The sequence below is a fragment of the Erinaceus europaeus genome, chromosome 3 (assembly GCF_950295315.1).
Source record: "Erinaceus europaeus chromosome 3, mEriEur2.1, whole genome shotgun sequence".
Classification (NCBI taxonomy): Eukaryota; Metazoa; Chordata; class Mammalia; order Eulipotyphla; family Erinaceidae; genus Erinaceus; species Erinaceus europaeus.
Window position 1 is genome coordinate 120,896,603 of NC_080164.1, and position 22,971 is coordinate 120,919,573.

The window sequence follows — 22,971 nt, forward strand, 5'->3', positions numbered from 1 at the left end:
TTTAAAAAACACAGACAATGCTAGGAATAATAGGAGAAGCCCTTCCTATACTACAATCTATGATTTCATCTCAGCTATATTGGTGGAAACAGAGTTGGTGTGACTACAGGAGCAATCTCTGAAATTAAATACAATTTGAAAAATTAGCATCTAAAATTTCTAAATGAAAACTATAAAAAATGAAATTTTTTTCTAACCCTATTAAACATAACAAATACAAAGTTGTCCAAGATAGTGGACAGCAGTTACACAGCTTGCCCTTTTGTCTTTATTTTTCCTTTTTGTATGCAAAAGCTGTACAAGAAAAAGACCTCTGTTTATAACATGTCTTACCCTCAATTGGGCTTCACAAATACTGTATATAAACCAAAAAGTGGGTAGGGCAAAAATTTTGCCTATCAAATTAGCCAACCCAGGGAATGGCTTTATTACAGGCATGGGGAACCTTTGTGTCCTCTCTCCTCTCCAAGACAGAGAGAAATTGAAAGGGAAGGAGGATAGAAAGGGAGGAGGAGACAGAAACACCTGCAGCCCTGCTTCACATTTATGAAGCTTCCCACTTGCAGCTAGGGATGGCGGGGGTGGGCAGGCTGGCAGTGGAGTTTAAACCTGCACACACCTGTATTAGGTGTGCCACTGTCTGTCTCCTAGAGTCTTCTGTCAAGGGCCATTTGGATATTTATAACATAATTTGTGGGTCATACAAAATTATCAACAAAAAATTAGCATGTGACTATGAAATAAAGTTCTTTGATTTATTGAATTTTGAGTCTTATCTAGGGTTACCCCAACATGGTCAGAGCAATATGATTTCTGAAGTCAGATATTTCCTATCACTGTTTTATTCTTTGATTTAGGTTACTGTCTCTGGTGAATATTTCCATTTAGAAATAAACAGCATCTGTTACTAACTTAAGATAACTTCCTTCCCTATCCCTTTTTCTGAAGACACTCAAAATTAATAAAGGCACTGAGGGATTGAATAGTGATATCCCCTTGAAACAAAAACATTTCTGGAGAACTAGTCCATATCTAAAATACAAATGTTCATAAAACTGATTGGACATTTCTGTAGAGAATAGTGATATGTCTACACTGGGCTAGTCAACTAAGAAAAAAGTCACTATCAACTTTGAGACTGAGCATATGCAATTGCCCTTAGAAATAGAGACCACTAATCTGCTTGCTGCTGCTTCCCTTCTTCAGTCGAATCTGAAAATTCTCCTTCTAGCGGCACAGGGAGATATTAACACTAAACTAAGATCCCCTTTCATCTAGTTAGCTAATCCTTGTGGATGATAATAAAGTAGTAATGACTGATAAAAATAATGCTATTATAATACTTCTTCTGGAACTGAGAATATAATTAAGTTCGATTCTGTTACTCCTTACTCTAATATTGCTTCTGGGTGAATTCTGGTGTCTAAATGTAAAAATAAGATTATTTACAGGAAAGCAGTTCTAAAAAAAAAAATTAAACCTACAAAACCTGACACACTTTTATTCAAGTTAATTCAAGAAAAAGTAAAAGTTATGAGGAGGAAGAAAACTCCAAAGACAATAACAAGTCAGTAACTAATTTCTTTATTATCCCCACTATTACTTCTCCCTCTGAAGATGAGAACTATAAAATCCCTGCTATCTAGCTTAATTCTACAATCATATTTACTGCCTAAAGCATCATTAACCTTTTGTACAATCAAATACCATGAATCTCAAGAGAAGATACTTCATCTCAGAAAGATACTGTTACTTACTTGAAAGACAAGGAACTTGAACTAACTTGATCCTGATAATCCTGTGACTCCTAGAGTTTCCTCATTTGACCCTAAACCTGGAGAGTAACTTACAGACTCTGTTGTATCTGCTTCAGAAATTCTAGCCTCATACTGGTAGCCATGCCATGCTGATTTTATAACCAGAGAACTTAATTACCTTTTCATCTAGTATCAGTAATGCTACTACTGTGTCCAGTGACAGCAGCAGCCTCCTTGGAGAGCCAGTACTATTAGCCTTGTGGCTGATGCAACAATCACTATGATGACCAGTGCTTCAATCACTATAATGAACATCCCTCTCCTGCATAGGGATATCACTGGGCCCAGGAAAGACCTGTGTGAAGGGTGCCTGTTGTCATTTTATCCCATGGCTGAAGATGGCTTGCCAAAAACTCATTCTCATCATCCAACAGAAAGCAGTAAATCAGCAACTGAAGCAACCATTTTCTTGGGGGCTGACAACACCCTTCCCAGAACAGAAACAACTATTACTTCAGAAGGAGATCACATCACTTCAGTAAATGATTATACACTAGAAAGTGATTTTTCAGCTACCGCAGGGAACAAGCTTACATCTCCAAAGGAAAGAAAAAGGTTAGAAGATGATACTGAGAACCGTATTTTTAAATCAACAGCCCATCTGGAGAAAGAAATCACCACTCTCACAGGCACTGCAAACTCCATGTCTGAAAATTTCATTCCAGTGAAGATAGATAACATCTCAACACCAGTTACTACTGTTTCATTAATAGATTTTTCCAATAGCCCAGCAAAAGAAGATATTCTCTTAGATACCATTGGCTCAGGGGACGAAGATATACTAAAAACTACTGAAATTTCTGGCTCACTACAGGAAATCACAGCCAATGTGGCCGATACTTTTGCCCTTCCAGATAAAAAAAGTAAACCAGATATTAACTATTCCTCAGTTGAATCGACGATTACTGCTGATGCGGCTATAGAGGTCATTTGTTCCTCTATTGCTGAAAGTGAAAATATTTCAGCTGCCGAAAAAAAGTTTACCACGATTCCAGACATAACCACACTCCCAGAAGAGAAAATAACTGAAATTGACCTAATTCTTCCAGAGGATGATGACAATGCAGTGCCTAAACTAACTGACTCAGATGAGGAAAAGTTCATTACTGTTTTTGAACTTACAACCACTGTTGAAAAGAACAAAGATAATACAGAAGACATTCTGCTAACTGACGAAGAATCTGTGGATGGAGTCAATGCTTGGATAGAGAAAGAGTCTGCAAACGAAGCTGAGAACCACCCGGTTTTACTTACTGCTGTTGAATCCAGATACGAGTTTGTTATCCCCACGTCAAAAGCTATGAACTTCACAGGAGATCCATCTACTAGAAGAAGAAATCTGTCAGAAAATAATAGGCAAGAATCAGAAACTGACGCTGACCCATTTTCAGCAACCATACCTACTCTAGACACAACAAACCACAAGGAAGACGCTTTCACAACTGAAATGGGGGTCTTTAAACTACTAAAAGAAGATCCAGATGAGCTCCTGATTTGAAAGCAGCAGAGAGGTACCAAGTAGAATTGATTAGTAATCTAAATAGCTAGTTTTCACATCTAAGAAGTTTGTCTAGAAACCAGTAACCTTTGAAAAAAATGAAAGAATGTGGACGTTTAAGGCAAGTATTAGAATAGAAAATGCAGATACTTAATAGTAGAGCTCATACAACAGAATATATTTCTGGTAACAAGAGTTCCCCTAATAACAGTTTCAGTGAGTTATTCAATGACTCTTAGCTGAATATATTTTCAACCTCAGTCTTCTTGAAGAACAAGCAATGACAAAACTTACTTCCTGCTACTTTTAATGATGTGTGTCATTTCATGGTCCTCAATGTCATATTTTAGTTTGACTTAAATACAAAAAGAATTAAGTTAACAATATATCTCAAAATGTATCAAAATAGCTGGAATATTAAATCTACAGGGCGTTTTTGTCACCATACAACCGATAATTCTACTAGCAATAATTTGCTTATTTTTTGTCTCACTCACTCAACTTCTAAATTTCCAGTATTGTTTAGCACCCATGAGAAATATTATAGGCTTCCCAGTTCACACTAAGTCAAATCAGTATATTTATAAACATATATCTGTCAAAATAATATTGTATACATACGTATGGATCAATTTTCTTTGTCTGACATTTCTTTTCTGAATTCTTGTCATTTTTTCAGGTCTTAATCACTGATAATGCATTCTTATGCTTTTGCTTATCGATTCCAGGACATAAATCTCCATTCTTTTCTGACACAGACTGTTTAGATGAGTCTGTTTTCACTTCGTCAATTTTCTTCAATAAATCTTTTGACAGCAACTGATTTACTGTGTGTAGTTGTGTTTAATATTTAGTAGAGAATTCTCAAATTAGAAGATGCAATTAAAAGGAAAATTTATCACTTGTGTAAAGAATAACTTCACTCTGGGGATGTGTATTATAGCTATTCTATTGAATAGACTCTATTTTATTATATTAAAATGAAAATGAGGGGGCTGGGCGGTAGCACACAGGCTTAAGCACATATAGTGTGAAGCACAAGGACACACTCAAGAATCCCAGTTCAAACCGCAGGGGGTCGCTTCACAAACAATGAAGCAGGTCTGCAGATGTCTTTCTCTCTCCCTCTCTGTGTTCCCCTCATCTCTCAAATTCTCGTTGTCCTATTCACAACAATAACAATAACTGTAACAACACAATAGAAAAAAGAAGGTAGAAGGTCTGGCTTCTGTAATTGCTTCCTCGCTGAACATGGGCGTTGACTGGTCGGTCCATACTCCCAGTCTGCCTCTCTCTTTCCCTAGTAGGATGGGTCTCTGGGGAAGCTGAGCTCCAGGACACATTGGTGGTGTCTTCAATCCAGGGAAGTCTGGCCGGCATCCTGATGACACCTGGAACCTGGTGACTGAAAAGAGAGTTAACATACAAAGCCAAACAAATTGTTGAGCAATCATGGACCCAAAGCTTGGAAAAGTGGAGAGGAAGTATTAGGGAGGTACTCACTGCAAACTCTAGTATACTTCTGCTTTCTTACTTTGGTGCCATACTCCAAACTCAGTCAATTTCTGCTTTGCGTTTCTACTTCTTTTTTTTTTTTTACATGCATAACATTCCCCAGATTCCCATTTAGCAATACAACCCCCACTATTTCATTCATCATTTTTCATGGACCTGTATTCTCCCCACCCACCCACCCACCCCAGAGTCTTTTACTTTGGTGTAATACTCCAATTCCATTTCAGGTTCGACTTGTGTTTTCTTTTCTAATCTTGTTTTTCAACTTCGGCCTGAGAGTGAGATCATCCCATATTCATCCTTCTGTTTCTGACTTATTTCACTCAACATGATTTTTTCAAGGTCCATCCAAGATCGGCTGAAAACGGTGAAGTCACCATTTTTTACAGCTGAGTAGTATTCCATTGTGTATATATACCACAACTTGCTCAGCCACTCATCTGTTGTTGGACACCTGGGTTGCTTCCAGGTTTTGGCTATTACAAATTGTGCTGCCAAGAACATATGTGTACACAGATCTTTTTGGATGGATGTGTTGGGTTCCTTAGGAAATATCCCCAGGAGGGGAATTGCAGGGTCATAGGGTAGGTCCATTTCTAGCCTTCTGAGAGTTCTCCAACCCTCAATGACCCTGGGTCCATGCTCCCAGAGGGATAGAGAATGGGAAAGCTATCGGGGGAGGGGGTGGGATATGGAGATTGGGCGGTGGGAATTGTGTGGAGTTGTACCCCTCCTACCCTATGGTTTTGTTAATTAATCCTTTCTTTAATAAAAAATTTAAAAAAAAATAAAAAATAAATTAAAAAAAAAAATTTTCTCTCCTAAAAAAAAAAAAAAGAAAAGAAAAAAAAATGGCTGTGGTCCGGGAGGTGGCGCAGTGGATAAAGCTTTGTATTCTCAACCATGAGATCCTTAGTTCAATCTCCAGCAGCACATATACTAGAGTGATGTCTGGTACTTTCTCTCTTTCCTCTTATCTTTCTCATGAATAAATAAATAAATTCTTTTTTTAAAAAAAGGCAAATGATGTCAATGAGCACTTGCACGAAGGTGCCGGTGTGACCAACAACCATGAATAAAAGTTCAGCTTCATTTGCCCTCATAGAACTGCCAATTAAAGCCACAGGAATGACTACAACACAGTCTACATATACTGTGCATATTTTCTAGATGCCTGTCAAAAAAAAAAAAACAATAGAAAAAAGATGGCCTCCAGGAGCAGTGGATTTGTAGTGCAGGCACCGAGCCCCACTGGTAACCCCTGGAGGCAAAAAAAAAAAAAAAAAAAAAAACCTAAGTGTTACATAGAGAGAGTAGGGGTGCACCTGGTCAAGCACACATGTTAAAATGTGCAAGGATCTGGATTCGAGCCTCCAGTCCTCAACTGCAGGGGGAAACTTTGCAAGTGGTGAAGCAGGGTTGCAGGTATCTTTCTGTCTCCCTGTCACCCGCTTCCCTTTGATTCCTGGCTGCCTCTACCAAATTCTTCTTCTAGCGTTTGCCCTTCTTCCGTAGCCAGTCAACAGCGTCAGGTTGAGCCTGATGTAAAGTTTCGAGACCACCTTTGAATCTGGAGAGGTGGCAGTCGTTGACTATGTGGGTCATAGTCTGTCTGTAGCCGCAGGGGCAGTTCGGGTCGTCTCTGGCTCCCCAGCGATGAACATAGCGGAGCACCGGCCATGGCCTGTGCGATAGCGATTGAGGAGGGCCCAGTCATAACGTGCTAGGTCAAAGCCGGGTTGACGCTTGCAGGGGTCTGTGATGAGGTGTTTGTTCTTGACCTCAGCTGACTGCCAACTCTGTTTCCAAGAGTCTGGAACAGAGAAGTTCAGTGTAGGCATAGGAGACCAGATTGGATGACGAGACGTCAAGCATTGGACAGGGTGGGCGAAGATATCCGCGTATATTGGCAGGTCCAGTCGAGCGTAGACGTGGGAAATGAACTTAGATGATGCCGCATCCCAATGAATATCTGGCGGGGCGACATTGCTAAGAACTGGCAGCCATGGAACCGGGGTGGAACGGATGGTTCCAGAAATTATCCTCATGGAGGAATATAATTTGGAATCGACCAAGTGGACATGGGGGCTACGGAACCATACTGGGGCACAGTATTCTGCAGTGGAATAGCATAATGCCAGAGATGATGATCGTAGTGTGGAAGCACTCGTGCCCCATGAGGAGCTGGCCAGTCTTGCTATGCTGTTATTCCTCGCACCCACCTTTGCTGCAGTTTTTATGAGATGATCGTGAAATGACAGGGTGTGATCGAGAGTAACACCAAGATAGACTGGCTGGGCTTCATGCCGGATTCTCGTATCGTCAAGCTGCACATTAAGCTCACACGAGGCCGAGGCATGGTGTAGATGGAAAACAGATGATACCGTTTTTGCAGTGCTAGGGATTAGTCGCCATTTTTTACAGTAATCAGATATCAGAGACATGTCTTTCGTGAGTGTTTCCTCGAGGATGTCAAACCAATAAATAAATATAATTAAAAAAAGTAAATGCCAGAAATGCATAATATAAAGTACACACCAGAGAATGAATACTTATCAGCTCCTTAGCCAAAAACCTTGGGAGCCAATCTATAACAACAACTAATAAAATATTAGCTAGTACTTGCAGTGTGTGTGTAATGTATAAACAGCATTTTACTCTTTCTTAAAACAAAAACGTGTGCACCTACTATATTCTCTCTCTTCTAGAAACTGTAGTGAAGCAAATGGCATAGCATTTGCTTTCATGGAAAGCAATCTAAAGTTAAATTTTGAACAACTGGGGGATCGGGTGGTGGTGCATCTGGTTGGACTCACACCTTACTATGCTCAAGGACTAGGGTTTGAATCCCCGCCCCCTACCTGCAGGAGGAGATGTGAAGCAGTGTCTTTCTCTCCTTCCTCTCTCAATTTATGTCTGCCTCATCAAATAAATTAAGAGGAAAAAAAAAAGAAGAGAAAAGGAAGGGGAGGGGAGGGGAGGGGAGGGGAGGGGAGGGAGGGGAGGGAAGGGAAAGATGTTTGCTGGGAGTGGGATTCATAGACCTGGCACTGAGCCCCAATGATAACACTGGTGTCAAAAATAAATGAATGATTACATAAATATTAAGTAAACAAAAAGAAATTACACATGAGTAAATATCCACATATAGGTGACTACAGTTACTACAAATGTAAGAGACTCATAGCTTCAGGCTTCAACTTGCCTTTGACAAGGTAAGATATAAGCTAACAATTGAAATGTGTACAAATGATGGGAAAAAAGTTCAAATTTCAAAGCTTAAACTGAGTCAACTCTGTCAAGGAAATGAATAAGCCAGGTGGTTGGAATATGTCAACAGTTGGAAAATGGCAACTTGAGGTAAAAAATCACAAATAAAGTGGCATTAATAGAACATTCCTGGCCTTATCTATAACACATTTGGGAACTATTGAAAGTTTTAGCTATGTTTTATCTCTAAAACAACCTTAGTACTGAGCTAGGTAGCAAGTTGAAAGTGTCCTTGTTTTTTATATTTCAGCCATTGTTCTATCGTTCTTTTTAAGGGTTTTATTTAGCAAAATGGCTTAATAGTTCCTTTTGAGAAAGTAAAGCGAGAGAGACCTTGTATCACAAACTAGTCTGGAATTACTGTCTTTGTAGAGAAAGATAAAATTTAACATTTTTATCTCTTACAAACAATATTGTGTTTTTAATGCTTACTATTCCACTAGATTGTATGTTTGATAAGATAATGACATAATTTATCATCAAACTCAGAACAATTATGAAATGGAAAAGAAGACTATTAGTAACAGTTCCAAGCTAAGAGACATGTATTATCATACAATGATAATACATATATGATAATATGATTATCATATAATGATAATCATATTATCATTATCATATAATCAGTCCACCTTGCAAGAAGAGATTGTATTTCCGTTTTTTCACTGATTTCATCTATTAAGCTGTGAGTGTTTTTCAGAGGAATGGTAGCATGAATTGGACACTTTGAAATGATTATTAATTTGCCAGAACAAAGGACCACTAGTTGCAAATTCAGACAACAGCAAAGATCCAGAAGTATAAAATAATTTAGTGTACTCAACGATATTTAAGTAAGGTTACAGTACAGCAGTAATATATAATACCAAATTGTAATTATAGCCTTCCAAAAGCAAAAACAACCAAATTTTCAATTTGTAACAGACTGTGTCTATTAGAGTTATCTAGAAAAATGGAAAGTTGATGGATAGACGATAGATATAAAGATAATAGATTTTGAGGAATTTGTAATTGTGGAATCTGGAAATTTTTTAAGTTATAGCACAGGCTGAAAATCTCGAGTCCAAAAACTGCCCGACTCCCAAATCAGAAGATTCTAAAGCTAGTTAAGTGACTTATGGAAGCATTGCTATCCTAAGTTTGACTTCTATCTCGAAGATACACACAGCCAAAAATGGAAGAAACTTTGGTCGGTATTTCTGTGTGCACAGTGCTGAGGAAAAGAGAGACGTTGCACTGTGTAAATGCTATTTGCATGGTAACTAATGTCCATTCCACTTCTTAGAGTCCATAGTTCCAAGTATTTCCTTTCTCTAGTCTGGCAAGCAACTTTTATTATAATTTGTTTCCCCATACATCTTCCCTTTCAAGAAGATTTGAGCTGCCCAGAGAACTATAAGTAGCTGGTCCTCTTTTCAAGTAGTGTACACTTTTGTCAAGAGTACAGGCTCAGAGATGTGCACTCACACTATTTCTTGTTTGTTTTTGCTAGCTCTGTGATCTCAAGCAGGGGTCCACATTTCTGATGCTCTGTTTTTCTAAACTTATAAAATGAAGGGAGCAGTGATTATCCTCCTCACTCAGGTGATACGATGACTAAGTGACATTAGTGCATAAACCCAGACCAGAATCCTTTACTTTGGTGCAATGCACCAAGTTCTGCTTGTGTTTTCCCTTCTGTTCAATAAGAATAATTATTATGGGAGTCGGGCTGTAGCGCAGCGGGTTAAGCACAGGTGGCGCAAAGTATAAGGACCCCAGTTCAAGTCCCCAGCTCCCCACCTGCAGTGTAGTCGCTTCACAAGCGGTGGAGCAGGTCTGCAGGTGTTTATCTTTCTCCCCACCTCTCTGTCTTCCCCTCCTCTCTCCAATGCTCTCTGTCCTATCCAAAAACAATGACATCAGTATGACTACAACAATAAAACAGCAAGGGCAAAAAAAGGGAATAAATCAATATTTTTTTTTAAAGAATAATTATTATATCCCAATACTAATCAGTACACTCCACTTATGCTATTGACTAGTGACAAAGTAAGTATAAACTTTACATTATACATTAATGTAACATTAATCTGGCATGTAAACTTTTTAATAAAATCTGAAAGTTTTAGTATTAGCCCCAAATATTTATTGTTTCTAGTTAAGTTGGCTGCCTCTCTCTCTGATGAGGGCAGGCAGATTTGTGAACTGAAATAATATTTTTCTCTCATTCCACAGAGTTTGAGACTATCGATAGTAAAATTAATTACAATTAGCAAAATGTTTACAATCAGATCATAAAGGGAAAGATATATATATATGTGTGTGTTTGCTTGGTCAAAAGCATTTTTCAAGTCAGAAGCAGAGACACAGAGAGTGAAAGAGACCACGCACCAAAGCTTCCTTCAGTGCAGTGGGTGCCGGGTTCAAACCTGAGTGGCACACATGGCAAAGCAACACACTATCCAAGTGAGGTATGACTGACCTGAAAAGCATCTTATCACCTAAATCTGTGTGCTGATAAAAACACAAAAATAGGGGAAGGAGAAAAAAAATGGCCACCAGCAATGGTAGATTTATAGTGCTGGCACTGAGCCCCAGTGATAACCATGGTGGCAATAAATAAAATAATAAAAAATAAAAACCTATAACCAAGGAGATACTGTGTAGTGCCCTCAAATTCACCTTTAGACCAGAAAGTATGGAGAAGCTCAGCTAATCTTGAATTCATCCCTGCATGACTAAGTGCCAAGAAGATAAATTATTAACATCTAACATGAAAGAAAAAGCATCACAAATATGGTCACCTACCAGTTGTTCTTCCATGTGTAAGTATATAATTTTTCTCCTGTATTTCTGGTGATGAACAATATTTCCATGGAGTATAAACTTAACATCAAAGCAATGTCAAACTACTAAAAAGCTCACGTTTTCTGTTGTTCAGTAACTGGAACATTTCTTCTGAGTAAGATAACTACTGTAGCGATCAAGATTTTTTTTTTAAAGTTTAACTCAAAATTTAACATTAGTCTAGTGGTTAAAAATATCTTGAGGAGTTCAAAGTATTGCATTAGTTATCTTTTTCTACATTTTATGTTCAGAAAGGAATGTAATCTTTGCCTCTGTCTTCCAACTACTAATGTTTAAGTAGAGCTAATTTTATGATCTGATTTTTAAGTTTTAGGGAAAAATTACTTTAACTTTAGAAACTTAAGGTGAACACAAAAGAAGCTATCATCTTCAAATACATTCTACTCAGAGTCCACATTAACCCACAGAAGCAGGAAAATATTGCTAACATCACTGCTTTTTTAATTATGAAAATGTTCATTAGACCTAGAGTTTGTGGTCAAGTTTCAATAATCATTGCTTTGCTGCTAAGATGTAACACTATTTCAGAAAACATCTAAAGTAAAGGAAAGAAGTCTGTTCAAAGTATTATCTTCAAATTATAAAGAATCAACTTTCACTGTTTCTATTGTGGAGATAATTAGCCATACAGTTTCTGAGAAAATTGAAAAGGACAAATGTCAACATTTGAAGATTAAAGCACACAACCCTCCCCACCCCCCCTTTTCTTTTTCCTTTTAGTTTCAGGAAACAGTTGGGATTAGCCCAGAAGCAAATGCTAAATAACAGTAATAATATTTTGTTTAACAATCTGAGCAAAATAGAAAAATAAAGGAGGCGGAAAAATCCTTTATAAGGCAATGAATTACCTAGACTCACTCTGTGAGCTTTCAGGCTTCAGGAGCACAAGCAAGGCTGGTAAAGTCAAACAAGCTGACAGAGGATCACTTATTACGGTACCATCTTTAAAATTTTAAACTTAAGCCAATATTTTTTTACTTTGATTATATCCAGTTTTAGCTAGCATACATATTAATATATTCAGTTATGAATGAGCACCAGTTCTGTTTCCCATTGTGTTCTTGATTTATAATTATTGACAAGATTGTAGGATAAGGGGTACAATAATAGACAATGATCTTGAAAGGGAATGGAAAATTAAACAATGAAAATAGTTTAACAATTAACCCTTGAAGTTACCCTAACTCTTATTGGTAAAATGTGAATATCTCAGGAAATGTGATAATATAAAAAGTTCATTCTCTGGAATACCAAACAGCTTTAAGATGGCTCTTTGTAAACATGATTTTAGTTTTATATTTCCAATAATGAAAGTGCTAGAGTCATCTATCTTACTAAATTATCCAAGATATCAATGGGTCTGATTTTAAATCATTTTCATTGCTTTAGTTTTTATTAGGACAGTATTCACATATAAGACAGTTGTCTCCGGGGTGCAATATCACATCTTCCCAAAATATGTATTAGCATACCTTACTCACCTCCAAAGACCATTTCTCTCCACCACAGAGTATAGACCTATTGTTAATTATTTTAATCTTTGCTCATATTGATTTGCACTACATTTACATAAATTTAATACATTCCATAGATATGGCAAAGTATGCATAACTTTATTTTGGGGGATGGGGTAAGATTTAGCAAAAATAACATGACTATTTGTTATTTTTTCTACTACCAAGAAATCATCTCTTGCTGCCTACTTCTAGAAGATCCTAAGACAAGATGAAGGCTCTGATTATAACTGCTGTCATCTTGACTTTCACTGCTTGCTTCTTGGTAAATAGAATGTATATCATATATGTTTAGTCGTCATTTAGTTTTTAACTATAAAGTATATGTTCAGTTCATTGCTTAATGTCAACATAGTTTTACACTATACTCAACTTTAACTTTATTTTCATCTAAAACCTTAGTTTAACTTCCTCTGTGATCTTTAGCTGACTTTGGGGATGCAATCAATCAGTATTTTTCTTCTTTTTTTCCAAAGTCTCAAGTATTCCCAACATGAGTGAGCAGGACACCGTACACATAATTTTTGTTTTTTTATTTTTTTAACTTTTTTTTATTTAAGAAAGGATAAATTAACAAAACCATAGGGTAGGAGGGGTACAATTCCACACAATTCCCACCACCCAATCTCCATATCCCATCCCCCCCCCCAATAGTTTTCCCATTATCTATCCTTCGGGGAGCATGGACCCAGGGTAATTGTGGGTTGCAGAAGGTAGAAGGTCTGGCTTCTGTAACTGCTTCCCCACTGAACATGGATGTTGACTGGTCGGTCCATACTCCCAGTCTGCCTCTCTCTTTCCCTAATAGGGTGGGTCTCTGGGGAAGTGGAGCTCCAGGACACATTGATAGGGTCTTCAGTCCAGGGAAGCCTGGTCAGCATCCTGATGGCATCTAGCACCTGGTGGCTGAAAAGAGAGTTAACATACAAAGCCAAACAAATTGTTGAGCAATCATGGACCCAAAGCTTGGAATAATGGAGAGGAAGTGTTAGGGGGGTACTCACTGCAAACTCTAGTGTACTTCTGCTTTCAGGTATATATTTTGCACTAGTTTATGGATAGTGTGAACATATGCTCTCTCTCACAGAACCTGGTGTATATCTAGGTTTTGGGACTTTGTTAGAAAGTGAACCACCTGGGATGGAATTAGAGAATACTATGAAAGGAAAGGTCTCACCTGAGTAATGAAGCTGAAGGGTTGTCATTCCACACGTGAAGTCTCTAGACACAGTCTGAGCTGAAGCATGTTGAGGTGGCAATCATTGCCTTGATTAGGTTGCGATAGGCTGATGCAATATTATTTGATATGGATTGGGAGAGGCATACGGGAAAGTGGGCCCTATCCTAAGGTTCCAGGACTGGGGAAAGTAGAGGCTCTATAGTGGAGATGTGAGGTCCCTGCTGTCTTAGGGTTCAAAAAGACAATGGATAGTTAATGTTATCATCACATTATTTGGTAATTGGGTTAACTTTGAAAAGTCCTTTTGTTAGAGTTTGCTGTATAGTACCCAGTATCTTGTATGTAGCTGTGCCATTGGTTGCTTCTGATCTACTCGGTCTAGGCTTTTGAGAGAGTCTGCATATCAAATACGCAGCCTATATATTAAAAAGACTCAGTCTGTGTTTTAAAAATTTTGAGACATACAATTAATTTTCCCCATCTCATATTAATTAACTAGTGATTTATATGACTACACTTTACACCATTCCCACCACCAAAAGACTGTGACCCATCCCTCCCACCCAACCCCACCCCCCACCGCCTCAGGAAGCTGCAAGTCTACCCCTCACCACAGGGCTTTTACTTTGGTGCCCTGCTCCATATTTAGTCAGATCCTGCTTTTAGTTTCCCTTTCAGATCTTCTTACTCAACTTCTGTTGATGAGTGGGATCATCCCATACTCATCTTTATCTTTCTGACTTAGCTCACTTAACAGAATTCCGTCTAGCTCTGTCCAAGATGGGTCAGAGAAGGTGGGTTCATTGTTCTTGATAGCTGCATAGTATTCCATTGTATATATATATATATATCACAGCTTTCTCAGCCACTCATCTGTTGTTGGGCACCTGGGTTGCTTCCAGGTTTTAGCTATTATGAATTGTGCTGCTATGAACATAGGAGTACACACCTCTTTTTGGTTGGGTGTTATGGAGTCCTTGGGGTATAACCCCAGGAGAGGAATTACTGGATCATATGGAAGGTCCATGTCTAGCCTTCTGTAGTTTTCCAGACTTCTCTCCACAGAGGCTGGACCGATTTACATTCCCACCAGCAATGCAAAAGGGTTCCTCTGTCCCCACAGCCTCTCCAGCATTTGTTGCTGCTATCCTTTTTGATGTATGCCATTCTTACAGGAGTGAGGTGGTATCTCAATGTTGTCTTAATTTGCATTTCTCTAACAATCAGTGACCTAGAGCAGTTTTTCATATGTTAGCCTTTTGGATCTCCTCAGAGGTGAATGTTTGGACCCCATTTTTGGATGGGATCATTTGCTTTTTTGGTGCTAAGTTTGCTGAGTTCTTTATATATTTTGGTGATTAGTTTCTTGTCTGATGTATGGCATGTGAAAATCTTCTCCCATTCTGTGAGGGGTCTCTATGTTTGTGTGATAGTTTCTTTGGATGTGCAGAAGCTTTTCAATTTGATGTAGTCCCATTGGTTTGTCTGCTTTAGTCTTTCTTGCAATTGCATTTATTTCATCAAAGATGTTCTTGAGGTGTAGGTGGGAAGGTGTTTTACCAATGTTTTCCTCTATGTATTTGATTTGTTTCTGGTCTAACATCCAGGTCTTTAATCCATTTGGAGTTGATTTTTGTTTCTGGTGAGATAAAGTGGTTCAATTTCATTCTTCTGCATGTTACAACCCAGTTTCCAGCACCATTTATTAAAGAGAGCCTCCTTCTTCCATTTAATACTTTGGGCCCCCTTATCAAAGATTAGATGTCCATAGGTGTGGGGATTTATTTCTGGGTTTTCAATTCTGTTCCACTGGTCTGTGTGCCTATTTTTGTTCCAGTACCATGCTGTTTTCATGATGATGGCTTTATAATATAGTTTGAGATCTGGGAGTGTGATGCCTCCATTTACGTTTCTTTTCCTCAAGATGGTTTTGGCAATTCTAGGTGTTATCATGTTCCAGATAAATGATTGTAGTGTTTGCTCTATTCTCTTAAAGAAGCTTGGTGGAACTTTGATGGGTATTGCATTAAATTTGTATATGGCTCTAGGGAGAATATTCTTTTTGATGATATTTATTCTTCCAATACATGAGCATGGGATATCTTTCCATTTCTTGGTGTCATTTTCTATTTCCTTGAATAGTGACTCATAGTTTTCAGTATACAAGTCTTTCACTCTTTGGTCAACTTTATTCCTAGATATTTTATTGATTTTGCTGAAACAGTAAATGGGAGTGCTTTCTGGATGTCTTCTTCTTCAGATTTAGTGTTTGCATAAAGAAATGCCACTGATTTTTGTACATTGATTTTGTAGCCTGACACCTTGTTATATTGCCTAATAACTTCCAGTAGTTTTCTACTGGATTCTTTAGGTTTTTCTATGTATACTATCATATCATCTGCAAATAGTGAGAACACACATAATTTTTCATCACATATTGTTATTCTACCTCTGTGGTAATATTGGGTGGAATTTATTCTTTGGCAAGCACTTCGAAAAGAAAAACGTATTTTACAAAAAAGACTTAAATTATACTATAAAATAAATTTGTTTCTGTGAGAGAGAGCATATGTTCACACGTATACGTAAACTACTGCAAAATATATACCTGAAAGCAGAAGTACACTAGAGTTTGCAGTGAGTATCCCCCTAACACTTCCTCTCCACTATTCTAAGCTTTGGGTCCATGATTGCTCAACAACTTGTTTGGCTTCGTATGTTAACTCTATTTTCAGTCACCAGGTTCCAGATGTCATCAGGATGCCGGCCAGGCTTCCCTGGACTGAAGACCCCACCACTATGTCCTGGAGCTCCACTTCCCCAGAGACCCACCCTACTAGGGAAAGAGAGAGGCAGACTGGGAGTATGGATCGACCAGTCAACGCCCATGTTCAGCGGGGAAGCAATTACTGAAGCCAGACCTTCTACCTTCTGCAACCCACAATGACCCTGGGTCCATGCTCCCAGAGGGATAGAGAATGGGAAAGCTATCAGGGGAGGGGGTGGGATATGGAGAATGGGTGGTGGAAATTGTGTGGAATTGTACCCCTCCTACCCTATGGTTTTGTTAATTAATACTTTCTTAAGTAAATAAATAAATAAAAATAAAAAATAAATAAATTTGTAACCATAGAAAGGATTCACATGAATCAAATAAATTTTAAAATTATTGGCATGATAAATAAGATCCAGACAAGGGCAGGTGTTTGGTATTATCTAAGGCTTTTTAGATTTGAGTATTTAATTTCTTCTTTATTTCTGTTTGTCACCAGTGTTATTGCTGGGATTCAGTACTTGCCATGGTGAATCCATTGTACCTGGTGGTCATTATTTTTTTCTTCTTTCTCTCTCTCTCTCTCTCTGTCTCTGAAATTGAGAATGAGCCAAAGAGAGGGAGAGAAAGAGACAGGACACCTGCAACACTACTTCAAAACTTATGAAGCTTCTCTTTACAGGTGGGAACCTGGGGCATGAACCTGGTAATATGTGGACTCTACCAGGAATTGCCTGTTTATTTTTTTTTCCTCCCATGAAAGACAATCTGGTTTGTCCTGACGCCATAAAGATATCAGTTCTATAGTGGTCTGCTGAATTGACAGCTGAGTGAACGGTAAATGGTAAATAATGACGAGTCAAATCTTGCTCTACCTGGGAAGCAAACTGGTTGGCAACACACCATTAAGAATGAGGAGGAGAAGAATCCTTCTGTTTGAAGACCTCTCCCCAGAAACTGATCATCCTTAGCTCAAAAACTGCTCACCAAGACCCCTCAAGCTTAAATATGACACCAACTCTTCTAAAAGTGTATTCTATTCTATTTACTCTAGCACATATTAACCCCATAAATAATTTGCATTCAGTAATCTTAAGATGTCATATATGCTCTAAGTCTAATTTTTAATGTATTCTTTATCTTATTTTAGTCAACTGATGCACATAAGCGAAGAAGCCACAAAGAGGTAAGTTTTATTCAATTTTCTGGTTATTATTTGCATTTAAAATTGTAAGTCAGTTATGTCTGAAGAATTGCTAAAGAACACATATTTTATTTACAACATAAGGGAACACTGAGAAACAACCAGCGTCACCCTATTACCAATGTTTATAAGATAAATGGGAATAGTTCTGTGAAGACCAAAACCTTGCCACCAATTATCTACCCCCTAGCTTCCCTCAAGCTGGTAAAATAGCTCACTAAGATAGTGTGCTGCTTTGCCATGTATGCAACACAGGGTAAGACTTAGTCCCCACCACAGTGAAGGAGAATTTGGTGTTATAATCTCTTTCACTCCGGTATTGCTACCACTCTGCCCCTAACTTAAAAAAAACTCCTTTTAATAGGCAATAGCAGTAGGACAGTTTAGCATCTGAAAAGTACATTTTACCAAATTCTAGGACTGGACCTACCATAAGTGTTTGTTCAAAGATGATCTATTTCTCTTTGTCTATATTAATGGTTTGGGGATTTTTTTTTGGTTTTGTTGTTGTTCATGTTTTGTTTTGTTTTGTTTTGTTTTTAACAGCACAGTGCTCAGTTCTGGCATATGGTGCTTCAGTGGACTGAACCTGGGACTTTTGGGAGCCTTAGGCATAGAGATTCTCTTTCCACAACCATTATACTATTCTCCTGCCCCCCGTTTCATATTAATAGTTTTAATGTGGAATTTTTCCTTATGATCCCACAAAAAAGGAAAAACTAGTATCTTTTCTCCAAATCAGTGGTTTCCTGTGGAAAGGTTAAGAATGTCACCTCAAAAAAATTTCAAATTTATAAACCTATTTCCACTATGCCATTTCTAATTTCCACAATTCCCATTTCATGCCAGAAAGGACATGGAATACACAGTATATTCTGTCGCCTGAAAATATTTGTCCCTTCATCCTGTTAAAACACCTTGCTGTCTTTCTTCCATTTCAAATGGAATTTACTCATCCTAAATAACACCCAAAAATGTTATCCTGATTCTAACATTGTTAAGAGGCATGGTCTAGATTTAGCAACTCAAATTGTTCTGATGTTTAGCAAAAATCTGAACCTACCTTGAAAGTTTAAGACAATATGAGCAATTTATTTCTCCTTCATCTTAAAGCCATGTACCTATTTCTAGAATTTATTAACTTAAGTACTAATGTTTTATGAATATGAGGGGAAGGTGCCATGCTGAAAATTCTAAGGGTTAGCTTCTGTGGTAAAAACACAATGAAGGACAATGACCTAAATAGAAAGCATAAGGAGTTATCATGTTAAAAGTTCCTGTAAAGTCAGTTAAATGAGAAAATGACCATGGCATTGTTTAAATAATGTTTCATGTGACAGATATGCAAAGACTGATCTACAGCATTTCTAGTTTTGGGGTTTTTTTTGTTTGTTTGTTTGTTTGTTTGTCTCTTGGGTTATTGCTGGGGCTCTGTGGTGGCACTTCTTCTAGCGTTTGCCCTTCTTCCGTAGCCAGTCAACAGCATCAGGTTGAGCCTGATGTCTGCTTGTTGCTGGCTTTGAAAGTGACTGGGATCCATGTGGATTCAGTCGGCTAGGAAGGATCGTCAGTTTCCCCAATAAATGGGTACTCTATGAATTCAAGGCTTCTGGCTGCCATTTTTTTTCCATTTTATTGGATAGACTGAGATTAATTGAGAGAGGAGGGGGAGATAGAAAGGAAGAGATAAAGTTAGATACCTGCAGACCTGCTTCGCCACTTGTGAAGCATCCTGGTTGCAGGTAGGGAACCAGGAGCTGGAACCCAGATCCTTGAGCAGGTCTTTGTGCTTAGTACTATGTGTGCTTAATGAGGGGCACTTAATTGCCCCCCCCAGCACTTCTAGTTTTTGTTCTGTGCAATGAGTCATCACATGGAATAATGAGACGTATTATATCTCTTATTGTATTTGGAATCTACGGGGGAAAAGACCAAAGGAATTGCAGAGTGGCTAGCACAATGTACTTTCATTTCCAAGGCACCAGAGATCCCACAGTCAATCAGCACTATGAAAAGTCAGGACATGGGACTGGGCAGTGGCACTCCTGATTAAGCACACAAGTTACAATGCACAAGGCCCAGAGTCGAGCCCCTGGTCCCCACCTGCAGGGGGGGAAGCTTTGCGAGTGGTAAAGCAGGGCTGCAGGTGTGTCTCTTTCTCTCTCCCTCTCTGTCTCTCCCTTCTCTCTTGATCTAGCTGTCTCTGCCCAATAAATAATTAAAGATTTAAAAACATCAGAACTGAGCAATGCTCCGGTCCAATAATAAAAATAATAATCATACTGAAGTCTATTAAAAAGAGAGAGAACAATGTAAAGTTTCTATAATCTCCTTTAAGTGTCTTTACTCAGAGCAATAAAATGAATTATGCTCTTTTCCAAGATAGAAGTTGAAACAGTGTGTGTCACAAAAGGTTCTTTATGAAACACCAAAATAAGATGAAGAAATCACACACATACACATAGCAATTTTGGAAATTTCACCAAATATTTAGATAGTCCAAAATTCACCATCATATCTTATTAAAAACTCCAGCAAATCCAGTGATAAAAAATACATTTCACAGGGCTGAGTGATGGCTTACCTGGTTGAACTCATGCATTAACATACTCAAAGACTCAGGCTCGAGACCGTAGTCCCCACCTATAGTGGGAGAAGCTTCACCAGTGGATGAGCAGTGTACGATGTCTTCCCTTCTCTTTTTCTACTCTTCCTCTCTATTTATCACTCTCAATTAGAAAGAAAGACAAAAAGAAAGGAAGGAAACTAGGAAGGAAGGAAGGGGGTGGGAGCGAAAGAAGGAGTAAGAAAGAGAAAAAGAAGTAGTTGCCAGAAACAGTGGAGTCATGCAGGCAGGAAAACCCACTAATAACTCTGGTGACAAGGAAAAAAAGTGTGTTTTACTTTTAATCTTATCCATTACAAGTGTCTACGATGTGCATAGTTTAGGAAAATCTAAAATATAATTATTAAGCTTTGAGTACAACAAAGCTACAGTTGACTTTTTTTTCAAGAAGATTAAAATTCAAAACTTTCTACTTGGTGAGCATAGCCATGAAATTACTTATGGAATGAAACTAGAATATTTAAACATATTTACATAATAATTTACACCCAAAGCTTGAATTCAGAGTGGCTTATAGCTCTTATGTATACAAATAAAGTTTTTTTGCATTCTCTCTCTTAAGTCTAGTGAAAGTGTTGAACAGCATTTGAAACTAAGGAAAAAAACTGAAAAATCTGAACAAGGCCTTGGAAATCCACGTGGTCCCCATGGATGTGGTACTCGAAAACACTGCAAAGGTCACAGATTCTCACAGTCCTACTGTTTCCACTCACAAAGCAAAGCCTCCGAGCCTGGGAAAAACACAAATTATCAAGTCCCACAGGTCACTTCTAGTGCTCCTGCAGATGAAATTAAAACAGCCACAACCCCTGCTGCTGCTGCTGCTGCTGCTACTACCACTTCCACCACTGGCAGAACTGATGGCACTACATCTAGCACCCTCCAACCAGACCCTGCTGCCCCTGAGGCTGGCACTACCATTGCCCCCGAGGCTGGCAGTACCATTGCCCCTGAGGTTGGCACTACTGCTGCCCTTGCAGTTGGAACTACTCCTGCCCCTGTGTCTGGCACCAGCAGTGACCAAACACCTGGCACTACAGTTTCTAGTCAGCAACAGCAGCTTCAGTAAATTTTACTGAAGACTGCAAATCTTCCAAACCACAGAAGAGCAAGGTAAGTCATATTTTCCAAAATATCCTATAACTTTAAGGTGTCTCTGAGTAAAGTCATACATTTATTTTACTTTTTTATTTTACCACATCAAAGAGAAAGACCAAAAAACAAACCAGAAGATCTCCTATATTGGTTACAAATATTTAATCCTCTTTTTCATAAGAATTAAAGTTGCTCTCCTTGAGTAGGTAGAGAATATCTATAAAAGCCAATGCTGAAAAATAGCTACAAAAAAAATACACCCAATATGTGTATATTTAGGTTTTCTTTAATCTCAAAACTGAACTAAGTTTCATTTAGCTGAAATTGTCATTGTTAACTAGGACTTTAGCAAGTAAAGGTCAGTTTACACTGAAAAGTGTGTTAAATCAGGCTGGGGTGAAAGAATAATTGCTATGCAAAAAGTTTTAGTGCCTGAGGTTTCAGTGGTCCAGGCTCAGTCTCTAGCACCAACATAAATAGGAGCTGAACAGTGTTCCAGTTGAGAGAGAGAGAGAGAGAAATGGAAAAAAGTGTTATGTCCCACAAAATCTAACATAACAGGAATCTCTCCATTCTCATTCAGGGCCTATTAACTTAAGTAAGGGGAAAATTTTTAATAAATATTACAATTAGCTTTGAGGAAAACAACTCAAAGAAAAAAATTTTCTATAAATGACTGAAACATTCACACCACAAAGTAATAGGGCACTTAAGAAAGAATATTTATGACTGGGGAGGTAACATAGTGTCTGTGCAAAAGACTTTCCTGTGATATAATTCTGAGGTCCCCAGTTCAGTCCCTAGGATTGGCAAAAGTCAGAAGTGAGCAGTAGCCTAAAAGGAGAGAGAAAGAAAGAGAGGAAGGGAGAAAGGAAGGCAGAAGAGGGATAAAGAAGTGAAGGAAATTGATAAATGGAAATATACATATTGTTCCTGTTTCCAATTATGAATGCAAATTAAAGTTATTCCAGTTATACAATATAGAATCACAGTGATAGGTGACGATTATAGGATATTAAGGTTAGTTTCAATGCTGTATATAGAATCTTACTTAATAGTCATAGGAACTATGTAGAGAAGATCTCATCATCTGTTTACTTAAGATGGAGAAATGGACTATAAGAACGTAGGTAACTTCCTAAAGTCACAGAAAGTAAATAAGAGACTAGTCTTAAATGTATCTAGTTTAACTCCAAAGTTCTAGCTTCTAATACACATCATAAATATACATTTTATAATAGCATATACATTTTAAAATAGCATTCAGCTATCTTAAATATAACTGAATAAACTAGTATTTGTAAATTTTTAAGTAATGAGTTGTGATGCTTTGTTTTACTTGTGTTTTATGCAGATTCTGGAAAACTGAATACTGATATCTTAAGATCATCTTCTCTCATCATTTTAGTCATGAAAAAATAGAGAAAACAATGCAAGAATATAGGACTGTGGGTTCTCATCACTTCTTCTTTAGCTTCACTGTACTAGAAAACTTAAAAAAAGATAAAATATTTGTGCACTTGATCACATGTGTATTGTGTATTTCTCTGTAGAGTGACAGGAGAATAAGAAGCACCAGTACTCTTTTAAATGGTTGCATGGCACACAATATATATGTCCAGGAAAAAA

The 22,971-nt window shown here is 38.0% G+C and overlaps 2 protein-coding genes across 3 annotated transcripts; both read left to right on the forward strand.

Moving 5' to 3' along the window:
• The first annotated feature begins 2,101 nt into the window (after nt 1–2,101).
• Nucleotides 2,102–4,138, forward strand: CABS1 (calcium binding protein, spermatid associated 1). Its single transcript, XM_007523528.2, has 2 exons — nt 2,102–3,328; nt 3,995–4,138. Exon 1 carries the CDS (start codon nt 2,146–2,148, stop codon nt 3,313–3,315), a length of 1,170 nt encoding a protein of 389 aa, XP_007523590.1. The 5' UTR covers nt 2,102–2,145; the 3' UTR covers nt 3,316–3,328; nt 3,995–4,138.
• Nucleotides 4,139–11,823: 7,685 nt separating this feature from the next.
• Nucleotides 11,824–21,340, forward strand: LOC132537697 (mucin-5AC-like). 2 transcript variants are annotated; one of them, XM_060188615.1, is made up of 4 exons: nt 11,824–11,885; nt 12,633–12,729; nt 17,568–17,603; nt 20,810–21,340. In XM_060188615.1, the coding sequence occupies exons 2-4, from the start codon at nt 12,676–12,678 to the stop codon at nt 21,314–21,316; spliced, it is 597 nt and encodes a 198-aa protein (XP_060044598.1). In that variant the 5' UTR covers nt 11,824–11,885; nt 12,633–12,675; the 3' UTR covers nt 21,317–21,340. The 2 variants fall into 2 exon arrangements, with proteins under 2 accessions (XP_060044598.1, XP_060044599.1); XM_060188616.1 differs by lacking the exon at nt 11,824–11,885 and having other exon boundaries at nt 12,631–12,729.
• The last annotated feature ends 1,631 nt before the right edge of the window (nt 21,341–22,971 follow it).

Excerpts from the sequence above, each read along its gene's own strand:
- CABS1 (XM_007523528.2), top strand. The coding sequence starts at position 2,146 with ATGGCTGAAGATGGCTTGCCAAAAACTCATTCTCATCATCCAACAGAA.
- LOC132537697 (XM_060188615.1), top strand. The coding sequence starts at position 12,676 with ATGAAGGCTCTGATTATAACTGCTGTCATCTTGACTTTCACTGCTTGC. Across the intron at positions 12,730-17,567 it reads CTTTCACTGCTTGCTTCTTG|TCAACTGATGCACATAAGCG; the intron begins GTAAATAGAATG and ends ATCTTATTTTAG. Across the intron at positions 17,604-20,809 it reads AGCGAAGAAGCCACAAAGAG|TCTAGTGAAAGTGTTGAACA; the intron begins GTAAGTTTTATT and ends CTCTCTCTTAAG.